Source organism: Pararge aegeria, chromosome 19 (genome assembly GCF_905163445.1).
Source record: "Pararge aegeria chromosome 19, ilParAegt1.1, whole genome shotgun sequence".
NCBI classification, from domain to species: Eukaryota; Metazoa; Arthropoda; class Insecta; order Lepidoptera; family Nymphalidae; genus Pararge; species Pararge aegeria.
This window is the reverse complement of record NC_053198.1, coordinates 8351148-8369306: the sequence shown is the minus strand read 5'-3', so window position 1 is coordinate 8369306 and position 18159 is coordinate 8351148. Positions and strand designations below refer to the sequence as shown.

Genomic DNA, 18159 nt, shown 5'->3' with positions numbered 1-18159 from the left:
CGACTCCCTCATAGAATCTTTTATTTGTTAGGTTTGTTATATTGTAACAAACTGAGTATCCATTACATAGGTACTTATGTCTACACGTATACTTAGAATGTCCTTCTAATTTGATCTATGAGTTCGAAGTCCTTGTAATAGCCGGTCAGGTGAGCCAACTAGTCATCATGTAGGATTGTAAAATAATAATAAACGCCAACTCTTTCGCACAGTTATTTCCAACCAACGCTTTGCGCGTCTTGTTTATAATGATGATTCAGCGAGAATAAACATTCTGATATGTTATTTCCATCCCACCCTTGGTATTCCGTTGCATTCTAAAGAAATTATGATTATCCTTAACCCATTTGCGACAACATGTTTACTTAGATGCTTAAAATTTCGAAGCAGGTATAGTTTGGGAGGAATCACGTTAAAATTGCAATGACAGTGATCTAAAAATAAGGTCGGCGTGGCGCAGCCGCCGGCGGAACGCTCTCCGCAGTCGAGGACCGACCGTCGCGAGTTTTGGACGAACGATCACGAATATAGCAACCATGGTTTACGAGAGTGACTTCTACACGACGCGCCGCCCATACCGGCCCTCCAGCTACAGTGTGTCGGTGAGTGCGCTGCATTCTAACCTTGAGCGTGCACCTCGCTCCAATCTAACCCCGGGAGCCGGACGCCCTCGCACCAAGTCGACCCTCGTCACTTTCATGTCTCTCGCAAAAATCGAGTGTCGTAGTGTAGTGGTCGTAGATATAGTGGCAAATTTATCCATTATTTCCTGATCATCGATAGATCTGTGGCGACATCGCTTTTAAACACAATTGCTTATTAAGTACGAAAGTCCAGCCGCATCAAGCGTCGTTTATTAGTGTAGGATTCGATAGGAAGTCGCGGTAGCGTTCCGCAAGTGGGTCAAAGCAAATCAAAAAACAAGTATCGGAAAGCGGAGCTACCGGGCGCGCCAAATATAGCCGCGGCTGGAGTCGGCGCCCGCTCGTCTAACGCCGACTTGTCCGCTTGCAGCGGCTGGGCGACTGGGACCTGGTGCCGTACGTGCCGCGCCCGAGCCTGGTACCCGACCCCATCACCGCGTTTGGCCGCCGAACTCGGCCCGGCGCGCGCGGCTCCGTGCTCGAGCCGGTCGTCAAGCAGAACATCCCGCCGTTGCCCGAGTCCAAACTGAAGCCGCTCGCGCCGTACGTGTCGCCGCGGGACCGGACTCGGGAGCGCGCCCTCGCGGCGGTGGGCCAGCGCGAGCGTGCTTTCGAGGCCGACCCGCTGGGCACGCCGCGCGACCACATGGACCTGGTGCTGGCGCACGCGCACGGTCGGCCGCAGAAAGGGCCGCATCGCCACGTCTTCTACAGCAACTACGCGTCTTATTGAGTCGGTCGGAGTCGGTGTTTTGTGTGTCGCTTCGCTAGTCGGGTCGGTCGGGTCGGTGCGAGGGTCGCAGCGGCAGCGGCACTAAGAGCGCGGTTGCGTGTTGCAGACGCCGCGCCACTACGTGGTGGTGGACCGGGAGACGGCGCCGCGACGCGCGGACGAGCAGTACTCGTACTCGTACTCGAGCACCTCGGAGCGCTCCACGGGCAGCGGGCTGCCGCAGCGCAGCTCGTACAGCAACACGGTGGAGCGACGCGCGGGCAGCGGGCCCGGCGGCTACTCGTACTCCAGCGAGCGCTCGAGCAGCCTTGGTGGGCCCGGCGGCTACTCCTACTCGTCCACGACCAGCGGCCGCCTGCCCTACGGCACCAACTACCGCCACTACTCATACCGCGTGTAGCGCCCCGGCTCCCGACCCCCCGACCCTTATATCCCTGATTCCTCACCCTCTCCCCGACCTAATCAGTATTCGCTAACGCAATGTGATCGCACTACTTTACTTTTTGTTACAAGAGGACCTGGATCTTGATTAAAAGCTTTTTATGTCTTAGTATAAATTTTTTAATAAATATGTGACCTAGACTGATTTTTTTTAATAAAGCTTGCCTTTTTAATAAGAATATGTTTCCTTTTATCTTGCATTTTATCTACCAACATAATATCGATGATGGGCTCGGTATTTTATTTACTAACAACTGTTTTTTTATTGAAGGTTATTCTTATTTGATTTATTGCAGTTTCACGTCGATTTTGCGCCTTTTGGAATTCCTAACTTAGAGAATCACTAAAATAACAAAAAAAATCGTTTTTATTCGTAGTAATTTTGGTCTCTACAAGGTTGATCGAAAACATTTTAAGAATACTTGATATCAAATGTACGATATGCTAGATTGTTTTACGCATTTTAAAAATTTATAAGTAGGTACCTACAGGCTGTTCCAAAATTTTGGTTTTATGTGAGAGCTTCTACTTTCGCCTCTTTGCAAGATACCTACAGCGACATATATACCTATCTACGTAGTATATTCGAAGTTTATAATTATTTTATACATAGAAAAAAAATCATACTAACAAATTCTGAAATTATCGTTGAAGAAAACAAACTGAAAATGTTTTTTATTGCAAAACCACAAAAACAGACATAATTTCCAAAAAAACCGCCGCTAAACGGCGTTGTTGCAATGCTGTGTTTCAGTCTGAAGGGCGTGGTTGCAGGTGTAATTACAAGCATATGAGGCTTAACGTCTACGTCTTAAATTGATAGACCGGGTCGATAATTTTTGAAACCAAAAAAAATAATAGTAGAATGAAACCCATTAAAAGAGGACGAGAATATAACAAAAATGAAAGGATAAATAATTTACGGGCGATCTGTGGTCGGGAAGTGGGCGTGTTTTTAAGGGTAAGAAACGGACTTATAGTTTTGCCGGAAAATGAGATTTCCGGCAAAACTACTAGTCCTATGGAAAAAAGTGAATTGAAAAAGTTGTAGGTAATAAAAAGACCTACAACTTTTGTAATTACACTTTGTTCACATAATCTCAAAATTTATGTGAAAAATTAAAATATGATTATTTTTTGGATTAGTTATTTATTAGTAGCTTAGTTTTTGTATTTTTATATTTTCTTATGCAAAAAAAATTTTTTTTTTTAATTATCGACCCTGGTCTATGTTGCAGACGTGCTCCTTGTATCGTTGGTTTTCCATTTACCATCAGGTGGACCATCTGCTTGGTCCGGCAATTATTACGATACAAATAAGAAAGATGTAGATAGGTACCTACTTATTGTTTATTTTTTTAATGAACTTTAAAGTATACACGAAAAAATGTCCCGGTATTTTCGCAATAGAAAACATATAGATACCTACTTAGATATCAATTAATTATTATTTTCAAAATGTTTTTGACTTCCTAACTTTATAGCTCACAAAATTTCCTACCATCTAGATGTTATGAGGTTCTTAAAAGGCGCAAATTTGAGGATAAACCAAAAATCAGACGTAATCTCGAAATATTTATTTATTATTTACAGTAGATAGAAAATGATAATGTGTGATTTAGGTAAATAATATCTATTATATATTATCTACGGAACACAACTTAATATTTTCAAACTATACTTAGAATTAATTAAGTAACAGAACTAAACTAAGCATCTTCCTTTGCTCTATAAATATATGTAGAATTTAAAAGTTAACATGAATGCAAAATTTCATTCAAATTGATAGAGCCTCATTTCGAAATCGCAAAAATAGTATTGTACTTACCTATTTAAAGATATACCTTCCTACCTACATGTTAGGTAATATATTATTTACAAACAATAATAATCAAAGAGCTTACCTGCTTACATACACACAGACAAAGAGATGTCTAACTTTTTCTAAATTTCTATATGTTAGACGAGAAAATGAGAAGACATCATGTTATCATGAGGTCCTTTATCTTTATTAGAAATCTTGAATGCGCACGAAATTCTTTAGGTGTTTCAGAAACAGACTGTAAATTTTTACGTCAAAAATTGTGGGGAGTTTTTTGGGTTAGACTTGAATAGAGAATTCGATCTGTATCTATAATATTTTATCTATGGTTTACTTTAACTATGGTAACACGAGTAACAAAGTTAGGTGACATAAAATTATACTGATCTTAATTGTTATAATTTACGAAAAGAAGTTTCAGGGTATTAAGATTTATCAATGTCAAACAGAATTTAAGAACAAAATATAGCACCTGCCTCTGTGCTACACTGTTACTCTTTTAAAAACGTTACTTTAGGAGAAATATATGCAATATAACCTTTATTAATCTCGCCTGAAAAGATTATGTCATAAATTTGTATTTTTTTTTATTCATTGTTTACGGTATAGAAAAGGCAAATGTGCCTTTATTACCGTACAAACATGGCACCAGGGGTTTTATTATTGTATCTAGTATATTAGATTTTTTTTAAGAGACAGTTTTGCATCGGTGTTGTTTGATTGCATTTAGAACATGACGCAAACGCGCGTCGTGTCTTTAGTTTGTTTACAAATGATATGTAATGTAAGTAAAAAACGACGCTATTTTCCGAAACTATGAGGTGTTGGGTATACAAATAATTTAAAAAAGCTACGTACAAAATCTTGGGACTCAAAATAATTGACCACTGATATTTTTCTTTTGCTAAATAGTTTTAAATCTGCCAGGTAGATACTATGTAGGAACTAAAGATTCGATAGGTATACTCTAAAAAATTATACAGAATCGATTGAAAATTATTTATTTTAGTTGCACTAAGTATCTACATGGTTATGCAAGGCTATAATTAATGTAAAATTTTATTAAAAGCGGATAAAAAGCCACCACTCATAAGTCATAATAAGTATTACCAATGCTCGATTTAAATAATAAAAAAAATCTCTTTTATTTCACAACCGAAAACACGGTTGACAAAAGGCGGACTCAATGCTAAAGCATTTTGTACCAGCCTACCTTCCGAAAAACGAGAATTAGTAATTTAATTTACCGTATATTTTATTTGCATTTAAAAGAAAGCTACAAAATTGATTAGCCTAACGACTTAGGATTACTTGTAATCACATTCACAGGTGTATGTGTGTTGAATTATTGCTAGGGGATTTTGTAGTAAGGGTTTCTTTATAATTACTTAATTTATTAAGGTGAACTAAGATTTAACCAATTCGTTTTTCTTCCGACGCCGCCGCCGACAGCCGCTGACATCGGCCTACTACCTCTCATCCTTTGTACCGTATTACCATATCCCGTACTTCACGTACATACCCAGGCTGTCTCAGGTAAGTTGAAACTGGCCACTGGTGTTGCGCATTCGTTATAAATATCATCGGCAAGCTTTTAGTAGCACATTTTTCTTTCATTAAATCATGGCAAAAGTGCACTGCAAACACGAATACCTAACCTAAGAAATGAGCTTAATTCATATTTGTGATTCATTCATTATTGAAGAACTTTATATTTTTGGCGTAAAGCACCGGAGGTCCGTAGGTACTGCTGATCTCATGAACAGGTATTTCAGAACACAAAATTCCGCTGACGCTATGAGAAGTACGCGCCAGGCGTATTAGGGGTCATCCGCGGCCATATAAAACTCCATCATATCGGGCCTCCTCCAAAAATTTAGGCCATATTCCACCACGCTGGTGGACTCCACATACCTTGGGAACTCAGGCGTGCAGGTTTCGTCACGATGTTTTCCTTCGCCGTTGATGTAAGGTGATACCTATTACGCTCATAACTTTCTGCTGGTGGGATTCGATCTCGGCCCCCCGAAAGTGAAGGCGAAGTTCTAACCGCTAGGCTATCACCGCTTCTTTTGGCAGTAAAAATCCTTACAGGAATTTCCTTCGGTTTAGATTAGTTTATGGGTCTGAGTTCCACGTGCAACTCGAATAGGTACATTTAGGGTTTTTTTAGGTAGGTTTTTTTTTATCAGCTTGGCAACGTGTGGCAAAAGCTCTCGGCCTCTCGCTACGTTACTGGGTATATTGTTTTCTGGGGAATACCTAGAACAACATTTTTCCAAAATTTGAAGGCCGTTTGGCGCAGTGGGCAGCGACAGTAGATAGCGATGTGTGTATTGCCATAGTCAATTTTTTTACTTACTCCTGTTTCAATTTCTTGCTAAATTTAATCAAAATAATAAATTACACACACTTTTAACAAGGAATTTAAATTTTATAATTCCTATTGACCCAATCTCAATGATAATAGTTTCCTATACGGCCCCATACTGAAGGAAAAGTAATTCCGTTCACTGGCCTCAGCTCTGCAATCGAAAATGTGCCAAGAATTCGGGGGACAGCGGGAATTCACATAGGTTGGTTGTTTCGAAATTCTGAATCATAATATTTCCCTTGCGACTTGAATAGCTATGAAATTCATATTAAAGTTTTAGAAGTAATTAAATAAGAACCAGCCAGTAAAAGTTTGTACCATAGACTGTAGACAACTACCGAAAGATTTTCGTTCTGTGAAAACACAGTACTATTTTACGAACTATTTCACTACAATGCTATAGAAGTTACGATAAAATCGTATATAATTGTATATGCATTTCTTGTTTCCAACATTATCTCCTAAAAGTATCTAAGTTCTTAATTCACATTCCTTCAGGCATATTGAATTTCCACCTGACCTTACTTCAGGTATATTAAGTTTCCACCTGACAAGTAGCTAAAGGTATACATTACAATCGAAGTCAAGTTCCATGCGCATAAAGCTGCTGCGCACGTCAGTATTGTGGCAAGGCGCCAAATACAGAAACGAAGTTTCCAAATATACACATCCTCGCGAGAGTTAATTGCCGTGTAATTTGCGATATTAAATTCAATTTATATTCTCGTTGTATTATTGAGGATAGTAGAGTCGAGAACTGTACGAACCGGTGGTAGAGTCTCTACAAATAGATTGTCTTTTCGTTTAAGAAGAGCTTATAAACTAGGCCTACTTGAAATAAAAAAAGTTGAAATTTTAAATTTTATAAGCATCGAAGAAAGTCGTTGATTATACCACACAGCACGGGCATAAGATAATAATTTTATCCCCCAATTATATCCACTGACAAGGGATAAAATTAACTGTACACCTGCCAAAACGGCAACAGGGGAAAAGTGAAATTTACCCTCGTGTATAATACACGTATATTATTGTTGTCAGCTAGTGTTTAAAACTGTAGGAGAAGATTAACCTTTTGTTCTTTCCATCTGGAACCAACCGTCTCCTGCCCGTGCTATCCCCGTAGTTTAGCATAGGATGAATAGACCTAGAATAGGCCTATAAAGGTAGGTAGTTGATAAAATAGAAAAGACCTACTCCATTATTTATGAATAGCCCGTCACTGATTCTGTATCAGCTAAAAACCATACCATCAAAAATAGGAGGATATTAAGCTGCAAATATGTTAATTGTGCATTTAGATTAGAAGCCAATAAAGAGAGTAGTTTCCATGTCTACTAGATATTCTAGAAATTTACCTCTCAATTAAAGTGCTTTAAAAACTTACGTGGGTACTTTCTTTATGGCAAAACGTAGGGTGAGCTGAAAAGCGAGAGGTGCAACGCTTTTTGTAAGGTGTTAACTAAACGGCAGTAGTACTTCCCGACGAGCTCTGTCACTAAAAACTCTAGGTACTCTACTGAAACTAGAACATACGATACGAGACTTGTTCCTCGAAGGATCTATCATAATAAAAAGATCTATTAAAATCAAATTAATGACCGGATGTTTGTAACCCTGACGAAAACAAAGACGATGCTGGAAATTGATCAAGGCAATGGGACTTTGGCAAAATACCAAAGGCCAAGTGAAAACATCTGCGCGTTACGAAAACTAGACAATAATATTTTTTTTGTTTAAAGTTGTAGTCATTGAAAGCGAGAACCGAAATAGGTTAGTGCTTAGAATATCAAGATCGGCACCAAGAATGCCGGGTTCACACCCCGGATTCTAAATATTACAGCCGAACTTTTGTGAAAGAACTGCTAGATAAATCTCGATAACTCAACATTTACCATACCATCTCATAAACGGATTGCTGGTGAAATCGATAGGTACTATATGGCGTTAGATACATTATGAGTCTTACAAAATACTGTTCGTGAATACGAATGCTTGTTGCTAAAACACGATTCATTTTCGTGTTACCTACGGCTTATATATATCGCGTATTTATAGTCGTAGTGACTCAGGATATATTGATATCATCATCTAGTCGCTATTATTTTGATTGAGCTGACAACAGAACATAGCTAACTGGTTAAAACAGACAGACATTTTAAAAATGCAACACCGGAGAATAAATTACATATTTTTTATTTTAATACCAAACTCGGATTTACCACTTAAATAACTAACGGATAATAAATTGGTATTGAAGATTGAAGGATTATAAGGTAATGGTGAAGGTAATATATAATTAACATTAAGAAAATTACATTATAGTAGTAATCAAATGGGTAAGGCTAACTTTCTTTGTCATTCGCTTCCGGTTTCGGAAAAAACAGGTATTAGATACCTACGTAGGTATAATGTGGAACGTACGTACTTGTTGTATATGCAGTACAAATTTGACACTCTGTTTAAGCAGAATATCCAAAAGTCGTCTTTTTTTGTCGTCGATTTATGGTCCAAACTAAACAAAAGTAACAAACTTATGAAAGGAATGCGAAAATCTCTCTTATTCTCCAACTATCTGCTCCATAATAATCCTCATTGATTTGTCGCATTCCAGTCTGTCCTATTATCGGCACTCTATTATTTGCCATGGGAAAGTTTAAGACTAGAGTAGCCTTACCTACCTGTAAATTTTGTAATCTGTGGTCACAAAATTTACGATGAGTTTACCGACATAAGCCACTGGCAAATCATTCGTTTTGTACAGTGTGCTGAGTGCAAGATTTAGCATATATTCGATCGCGTAAAAGTTAACTATGATTTGTAAGGCGTCGAAAGGACGCCATCTTGAGACCAGAGATGGCGCTCCTTTGACGCTATGCAAATCATAGTTAACTTTTACGCGATCGAATTATGGAGGGTAGAGGTAAGGAGAGTCATCTGTGTATATGAAAAAGTGTCGTCAAAATGTATTAAATTAGGATGGCGCCACATTTGCATCAGGATAACTCTTAAAAGAAGCGCCAAATATAAATATTGTTAGAGTAGGCTTGAAAAATAAACAAGGAAGTATGGAGATACAAGTAAGGTTATATTTACCACAATATTTTGTACAACGTAAGTTGTTGAAATTCTCAATAATTAACTACTTTAGTCGATAATGACATTAAATTTTTTAACTCGGCATACTTCAATTCATTTACGATTGCTACATTCATACCATACCTTGTGCATCCACCAGCGCCATTGTGGAGGATTTTTGAACTGTTATTTAGCGCATACACTGGACACTTTTTCAACTTATCTCCCATATAAGATGACTCTCCTTACCTCTACCCTCCATAGATCGAATAGATAAAAAAATCTCGCACTCAGCACACTGTTTGCATTATGACAGTAAAATAGATAAGTAACGAACTGAATAAGACAGCAAGGGTAGTAGGAATACTGATCAATTAAGTATTATGCGAGACTAAAACTAAATCTACACAACGAACTCATACGATTTAACAATATTTGCACACTATCACTTCACTTACGCTATGTTTCTTTTAAGCCTGCACTTTAAATATCTCCAGTTTAGTAAGTATAATTGTTATATGTATGCATGTAAACATATCTTCACTATGTTTGTGCTAGTCTGAATTATTATTGTGCACTAGTCTGAAATTTAGCATGATAGAGTTTTTTGAAACTAACATTCATCATTATTTTTAAAAATTTGATAGGATAACTTTAAAACCTGAATAATTACAATTTTTGCTTTTTTTGTTTCTATATTCTTCGCTTAATTAATATAGTTATCAAAACTTCTTTGCTAAGAATCATGGGAATGTTTGCGTTTGAAAGCAAGTTTCCCATTTTCTGATATACCATGTTTACTTGTTTGTCTCAGTAGAAAAGAAAACGTAACCAGTGTTTTGTAGGTTATTCAAATAAAATTTAAAGATTTAAGTGTTCATTGACCGGCTGTACATTTAGCTACAATGACTCCTGGTTTACTGGGAAGGTTAGCAAGGGCAGGAGACATTATTCTCCCCGGAGAAAAGAGACAAAATTTTATCTTCTCCCGCAATTTTATTAACTCTCCGAAGTTATTTCCAAATAATAGAGGTATGGGGGTGTATGTTAATCAATGGGGTAAACTTCTCCTATTCCCTGTATTGCATCGTCATTTCGGAATTACAAGGTCGAAAATAATGTTAAACCACCTCTTTGTTCCCGCTTATATTGTCCTAATCTCGCAAGGATAGCTACAAAGCGATAGGTTACCTTTTGTATTCTACTGCAATCTTTGTGTTTCTCTCTATTCTTCCTTTGTTTCCCTTACTTGGTAGTGGTATACAAATAAAGAGTATAAATAAGTAACAAAAAAATAATCGGGGCATATAATATTTGTCTTCTGCCTTTGCTAACCGTGCCGCGGTATTGTTAGAATCTTTTTCTGTAGCGTTCTTTTTTTTAGGCGGAACTGATTTACCGTCCAACATCTCGCACGATCACCCGACTCGCCACATACCCTGAGCCACCCCACCACGTAGTTCGCGTCCGCGTGCGTCCCTCCGTCATACTGAGGGAACTGGACCGCATCGCGTACCGCCGCCGTCCGGCCGTCGCTGTCACCGCCTTGGACGATTACTACAGATCCGAATCTACAAAGGTAACTTAATCTACTCTGCATACTCGATAACGCACTTTATTGTCACGCAGGTTATTGATTGAGCGAGGCTCCTTAACGTTTATCACCAGACGACTTGCTGAGCGAGTCCTTATGTTGACTCGACATTGTTACAGGTATTTGTGGCTCGGCCTTGAAGTGCGGATTGTCGAGGCTACCGTGCTGCAAAGCTTAGCTATAACTTCCTAAGAGACGAGGACACGTGAACAAATCTCCTAATAGCTCTTTGTTATTTCTTAGATTTCGTTATGATTCATCGCTAAGCTCCTATTCGCATAATCTTGACTTTGCGCGTCCCAGAGTCTGCGATTTCCATATAAATATATCATATAAGTTGATAACCTTTTTATCACAGCTCCTTAACCATATCGCCAGGTTGGTAGTTACGTTAGTCGTGTATGATCAATGTCATTCACAATGTTATCGAAAACAAAAATGAAATTTGATACCACTTGACAAGAACAGTCAAATTTGAGACTTTAAAGTAGTCGTCTACCTTCCGACAAACAGACTGCCCTGAAATTTTAGTTATAGTAATTTTGTTACCCAAATACATTGTTAGAAGTTAGGACCTACCAACAAACGTTAAACGAAAACAACGTAATTACAATCTAATAAACAATGGATTTGGGAAAATGCCCAAATCGTAAAATATTATTCTACATTCTTGCGTTTTATTTTTAGACGAGCTTGTTATCGTTTTTTCAGAATTCAGAAGTTTACTCTGTTATAAATATTACTAGCTAGATCGATTAGCCCCCGGCCGATAGGCCCCGAAACCCCTTGTATACTAAATTTCATGAAAATCGTTGGAGCCGTTTCTGAGATTCCAATGATGTATACCTATACAAGAATTGCTCGTTTAAAGATATAAGATATGACATCACAAAAGTTGTATTAGTTAGGTGCACTAGGTAGTATATGACATCACAAAAGCGTCGTATTAGTCAGATGCACTATGTAGTAGAGCCTTTTGTAATACTTATTTCTGCCGCTAACCAGCATTGTTGCAATGCGGTGTTCCGGTCGGAATGGCGTGGTTGTCGGTGTAAGTTCAGGCACAAAAGACTTAACCTCTAGGACTCCTTAGGTTGATAGACACAGGGCGACAATTTGTAGGACGTGTTCCTTACATGCCCTGCGAAGTGTTGCTCTGGATATAGGCGATGGTTTTCCACTTACCATCACGTGACACACCTGCTTGGTCCGTCAAATATTTCCTATTAAAAAATGGACCACAGGTATCCAGGTTATCTTCTAATAATAATTGAAACTCTAATATTATATTGACGGCCGATTGGCGCAGTTTGCAGCGACACTGCTTTCTGAGTCCAAGGTCGTGGGTTCGATTCCCACTACTGGAATTTTTTTGTGTGATGAGCATGAATGTTTTTCAGTGTCTGGGTGTTTATATGTATATTCTAAGTATTTATGTATATTATTCATAAAAATATTCATCAGTCATCTTAGTACCCATAACACAAGCTACGCTTACTTTGGGGCTAGATGGCGATGTGTGTATGGTCGTAGTATATTTATTTATTTATTTTAATTTATTTGCAGGCTTTCGAGGATGAAACTCGACGCATCCGTGCCGACACTGCCTCGCTTTTGCATCGTGCTCGGTCAGTCGTGCCACGAGCAAAATCCGTAGCACCATTGGACACAATTTACTCGTATGTGTTCCCATGCCAATATTTCTTCGCCATGTACAGACATATTAAATGTTGTAGGGCGTTCGTTTACAGTTAGATCAGTGCCAGAAACAGCCCACGGGTTTCTTCGGAAGATATGACGCAGTGGCACGTAGTTTTTTTGGCATTAGTGATGTAATGGTACAAATATAGTTTACCAATCCATTGATGAGTCTATCAGACGTACTGACACTGACATTGTGTCCGCATCACACACCACTTTGGCAATGCATTCGTTGCAAACTAAAGGTGTGGGTACGATGCAAAATGATCCATTGACTCATGAATTTGTTACGTGTAAATAGCTCTGTGAAATCTGGTAGATGTTTCCTGAGTGGGTGTTTGTTTCATAGCCAAAAGTATCCACGCGTATGACGTATAACTTGTAGGTTGGTACGTACCGACCGATGGTTTAATTTTAGCACATTGAAATGCCAGCTAATGTTTGGCCTTTACAGCTTCAAAAATATTTTGATAATTTATTTTCTTATCCGGTGTGCGATTTCCGTCTACTGTTCAGCTGTATACTTGGAATTATACAAAAAAAAAATACAATAAACAAGACGATGATTAGGACCTTTTCTAAACAGTTTATGCGAGAAAGCCTTTTAAGTTCGTTTCAATTTAATGGTGCCGATTCATTTACTACATAAATCTCTAATCAAACCTTATTGACTTAAATATTTAATACTAGCTGTTGCCGGCGACTTCGTCTGCGTTGGATTTTGCTGTCTGCTGAGGAGTTCTGTCCTCTATTTCCGACCACATTCATCAGATCTATTTTGATTTGAGCAAAATTAAACACATACATATCTCTATATACCTCTATAGTACAAAAATAACTACTTAAATCGGTTATAATTTGTCGGAGTTATGGTGTAAAATCGTCAAACACTTTCATCCCTTCTCCCAAAGGTACCGAGCTTAATGTCGGGATAAAAAGCATCCTATATTACTTCTAACACTTCCAAGAATATGTGTACAAAGTTTCATGAGGATCGGTTAAGTACTTTTTGCGTGAAAGCGTAACAAACAAACTTACATTGACATTTATAATATTAGTAGGGATTTAATAATATAGATAATTTTAAATAAGCCTATAATAATCCACTGCTGGTCCCAGTTGCAGGGTTTGCGCATAATCACCACGCTGGGCAGACGGATTGGTGATCGCAGTAGTGATAGTAGCAGAGTCTCTCCACACAGACTGTTCTAGGAGGCGACTTAGAGAAAATCTTTGTCATCTGGTAGCACACCCGCAGGAATAGTAGGGGTGGTGACTACAGCTTTCTGTTCTTTTCCATCCGTAACCATTACGGCCGCGGCATGATATTATGTCTAAAAATAGTGGCGTAATTTCCCGTCCGTTTTCTTCCATTTCAGATACTCCTATGGAGAGCCAGTTCCTTACCGCTTCAGCAATGACGCATACGTCGCAAAGCTTCTACTGCCTCTGCGTAGTGTTACGGACAGCATTCATAACATTTCCTTCTACTCAGAGCCAGCCAAAAAGTTCACAGGTATCGTATTTGGAACGGCCATCAAAATAATTAAAGACAAATGGTGTTACCGATTTTTTCCTACTGTGTTCTTATTATATATATACAAGGATAATATTATCTTATCGATATTATTAACTGTTGCATACCCTTATTCAGTAACTTTAAACTGTCTAACAATTTTTCCGATCCAGTAGATACTATGTATTTGTGATAACCTGGGGCGTTGCTCGCCAGGACGCGGCCACCTTGCGTGCGTGCACTATTCCGGTAAAAAGGCGTTCCCCAACCGCAGGCCGCTCTACCCACTCTACAAGGAACTTAGCATCAGGGACGACGTGAATCTTCTATCGTTTTACGCGAAGAATAGACTCGCGGCCGCTGGTTTGGCCGTCGAGAAGGGCACAGGTACTACGTGACAGACGCCCCGCTAGCGCTCGCTTATCCACTGCATAATTTTTAAAAAAATATATTAAAAAAGACGCGATGAGCAACCTCGTAGCTCTTAAAAGTGTACATAATGTAAATCTGTACCTACCTACATAATATAAAATTCATTAATCACAAAACACAATAATTGTGTGCTCATTGATTTTTAATATCTAATTACTTAACAGTAATAAACAATCCATCTTATTAGAAGTAGACAGAAGTAGGTATAGTATTTAGAAATTTCCATTTATATTTATAACATGTAACTTTACATTTCCAAGAAAAAAGGGCATAAAACGCTTGACGCTTTCTTTGGTAATCGAAATGTGTATAAAAAAATCAGTAAGTTATTTAATAATAAGTATAATTATGTATCGGGCTACGAGGCCTCATTAGCGCGTGTTTCTAAATTTCGCTTTCCAGCTTTGACGGTGTAGTCGTAATTTAAAAGCTAAATTAAAAACAAGAATAAAAACAGTGTCTAACACTGGGTGTGGTGTCTCTTGCAGCGGATGCGCCGGAACAGGCGACAGCGGCGCAGTGCGCGTAGCTCCGCCCACTCCTTACTCCCGCCGCTCGACGCGACGCGGCGCGGGCGCATGGTATAACTGCCTGCGCCCGCGTCGCGTACGCCCTTCGTGTCCTTGATCTCGGTATAACACGACCCGACTAATTGATTTGCATATATTTTATACCCATTTATACACAAAACTTATTTTGTTAATAATATACAAACTCAAAAATTGTACACTTCTAGTCATAATCGCGGCAGCCCGGCTAGCCGTGATTCGGTGATCGAGACGTCTCGTATTCACTAATTAACAGAACTGATTTTGTTTAACAATAAATAATTTTACAGACTTAGTTGTTTTAATTAGTCTGCATGCTATTTGTTATCTAACATTCATGCTTCATATCCAGGCTTGTGCTTAACGCTTCGCTACCTTAGCTAATAAGTAATTTTTATAAATGCACTTCTTGTAAAGGTCCATTAAAATTTAAAAGCCATAGACGAAAGGCCAATATGGTCAGATGACTAAATTAATTATTGTATATAAGATCATTCACTTCTAAAATTTTAGATACACAAGCATACATTTCATGCAAGACATCACGATGATTGATATAATATATGCACACAGCCCGAACACGCTTTGACACGGTTCACAGCATGAAGCAAGTAAAAAAAAAAACATTAAGCAGGTTTCATGTTCGGCTTCCCATCGAGCTTCTAAGCCGGACCTACATAACTTTAGCATTCACAATGAGAGCGTTACGAGCTGTGCTGCTGCACTCACCTTCCCATTTGTGACCATTGATATCAAATGACAAGCTTCTGCAGTAAACTGCTAAAGCAACTCATTGGTTACAATGGCCACGTGAACGTTTACTGCGATGCAGTGAAACTCCTACCCTGGAGACCGAGCCGCAAGTTCCAGACACCTACGATGATGGACGACCCTGAGCTAGAGTTGAAAGCTGCAAAAGCAGAACGTGCAGCTAGATTCCGTGCTACCACCGCTGAACCAGTTCTCACACCATCTGCGGATTTGGCTGGAATTAAAAAGAAACGGCAAGAAGAAGCTCGACTTGCTGAAGAGAAGTGAGTAGAGAAGTTACTTCGTTCGTAAGACATAAATCACATTATAGCAATAATGAAGTATGTAAAAGACACATTTCGTGTGTTCGTAAACATGCCAACCATGACAAAATTGGTGACATAAGATCGTCCGAGGAAGTACTACTGCCCAAACAGCATTTCTGTATTCCGGTCTGAAGGACGCGTTTGCCGATATATTTATGGGCACATACGGCTTTATACCTACGCCTCGGGTTGATGGATACAGGGAGGCAATTTGTAGACGTGTTCCTCTTCCTTACGTCCATTGAAGTGTTGCTCTGTTTATAGGGTGATGGCTTTGTACTTATCATAAGGTGGGCAATCTGCTTGGACCGCAAATAAAAAAACAAAAAAACCCATAATTTTTACTGAAAAAGTGATAAAATGATTCATGAAAATAATTAATTAAAGCAGCAAATATATAAATGAATAAGCAAATTAATATATTGTGTTGTATTTGCAGGGCTTTGAAAGAAGAAGCTAAACGTGAAGCTGAACGCAAAGCTCAGGTATAACCATAATCATTAAGATTATTGATATGTTTTTTTAAAATAATAATCTATTAGGATTATAATAATCTAATTATTTGAGCAGGCAGAACGAGAAGCTGCTGAAAGGAGGAGGCAAGAAGAAGAAGCACGAAGAGCTGAAGAATTGAAACGTCAAGCTGAAGAAGAAGCAAGGATAGCTGAAGAAGAGTCTCAGAAGGCACAGGAGGAGGCAAAGAAAGCAGCAAAGGAAGCTGCAAGGAAAGCTGAAGAAGAACGTTTAGCAGTAGAAGCCAAGCTAGCCGAAGAAGCTCGCAAAGCAGAGGAGGAAAGGCTTGCAGAGGAAGCACGTTTAGCTGAGGAAGCCCGAATCGCTGAAGAAGCCAGATTAGCAGAAGAAGCGAAGCTAGCTGAAGAAGCGAGACAGGCCGAAGAAACTAGACTTGCAGAGGAGGCAAGATTAGAGGAAGAGAGGATGGCTGAACAAAGGAGACAAGAGGAGCTAGCCAAATTGGAAGAGTTAGAACGTCAGGCGCAAGAAGAACGTGAAGCTGAACTTGCAAGACAGGTACAGTTATATTTATGTACTGGCATCTGACACTTTCGTTAACATATATTAAGTAGGTAAGTAATATATTTATTATTTACAGGCAGCAGAATTAGCAGAAATCGCAAGACAAGAATCTGAACTTGCTGCTGCGCGTTTGGAAGAGCTTTCACACAGTGTTTCTGCTGGTGACAACACCACTGAAGTCGAATCAAGGTATTTTAAAGGAATGAATTTTTAGATCTGTTACAGTAACTTTGTAAAGTGATACACTTGATAATGGGCCACAAATTTTATTAAATAGAAAAGCTCTGTATTATTTAACCTGGATTGGACATCTTAAAAGAAATAGCAGGTAAATTATTTTTACTCAATCGAAGCGCCACATTTGACCATAAAATTGTCTCTGGAACTAATATTATAATAATTTTAATTTTATTAAGTAGAATTCTAGTAATTAATTAAAAAAAAAATTAAGATAAAACTAATATTTATAATCGAGTATCATGAATATTATGTTAAAATTGCAGTGACCAACAAGATGAGGAACCTATTGTAGAAGAACCTGACAGTCCAGTAGCAGTTTCAGAACCACCAGTAGAATCACAAGATGCTGAAGAAGTCAGCGAAGACGAAATGGCGGAACCTGATGTAACAGATGAAGAATAAACCAATCTAAGCGTGATCTTGATTTTGTAATCTAACAATTGACTATAATAACCAAATAATTACTTTCAAGTTTCATTTCATAAAGGTAAATTTTCACCAGTTAAGTTTGTATAGTTGGTACAAAAACTGTATTTACCATAGTAATTGTAATACCAGCTCATACAAAGACAAATATAATTAATATACCTACTGGACCATTTCTAGTAATGCATTTTTAATAGATAATAATATACATTATTTATATAATATTTAACTATTCATCATTCATGGTGCAACATTTAAAAATATATACATGACTGATGCAATGGCAAAATAGTGGTAAATACTAAAATATTTTTTTTAACTTTCACTATCTATAACTTTCATATGCGTAATATGATTATGCAATAATGAGAGAATTGGTTTATTATTATTCGGTTTTATTGTGAATAATTACCTACCACTACTAACATTGTTACATTTTTAAAGTTTATGCTAAGTGTTTCATAATGTTATTTCTTGTTAAATTTAACAATAAAAG

The 18159-nt window shown here is 38.3% G+C and overlaps 1 protein-coding gene across 2 annotated transcripts; it reads left to right on the top strand.

Annotated features, from left to right (window-relative positions):
- Positions 1-440: 440 nt before the first annotated feature.
- Positions 441-17838, top strand: LOC120632055 (uncharacterized protein CG45076-like). 2 transcript variants are annotated; one of them, XM_039901820.1, is made up of 11 exons: positions 445-602; positions 5093-5176; positions 10477-10671; positions 12253-12365; positions 13767-13903; positions 14120-14290; positions 15716-15917; positions 16399-16444; positions 16530-16991; positions 17074-17186; positions 17501-17838. In XM_039901820.1, exons 1-11 carry the CDS (start codon positions 537-539, stop codon positions 17637-17639), a joined length of 1728 nt encoding a protein of 575 aa, XP_039757754.1. In that variant the 5' UTR covers positions 445-536; the 3' UTR covers positions 17640-17838. The 2 variants fall into 2 exon arrangements, with proteins under 2 accessions (XP_039757755.1, XP_039757754.1); XM_039901821.1 differs by lacking the exon at positions 5093-5176 and having other exon boundaries at positions 441-602.
- Positions 17839-18159: the final 321 nt, after the last annotated feature.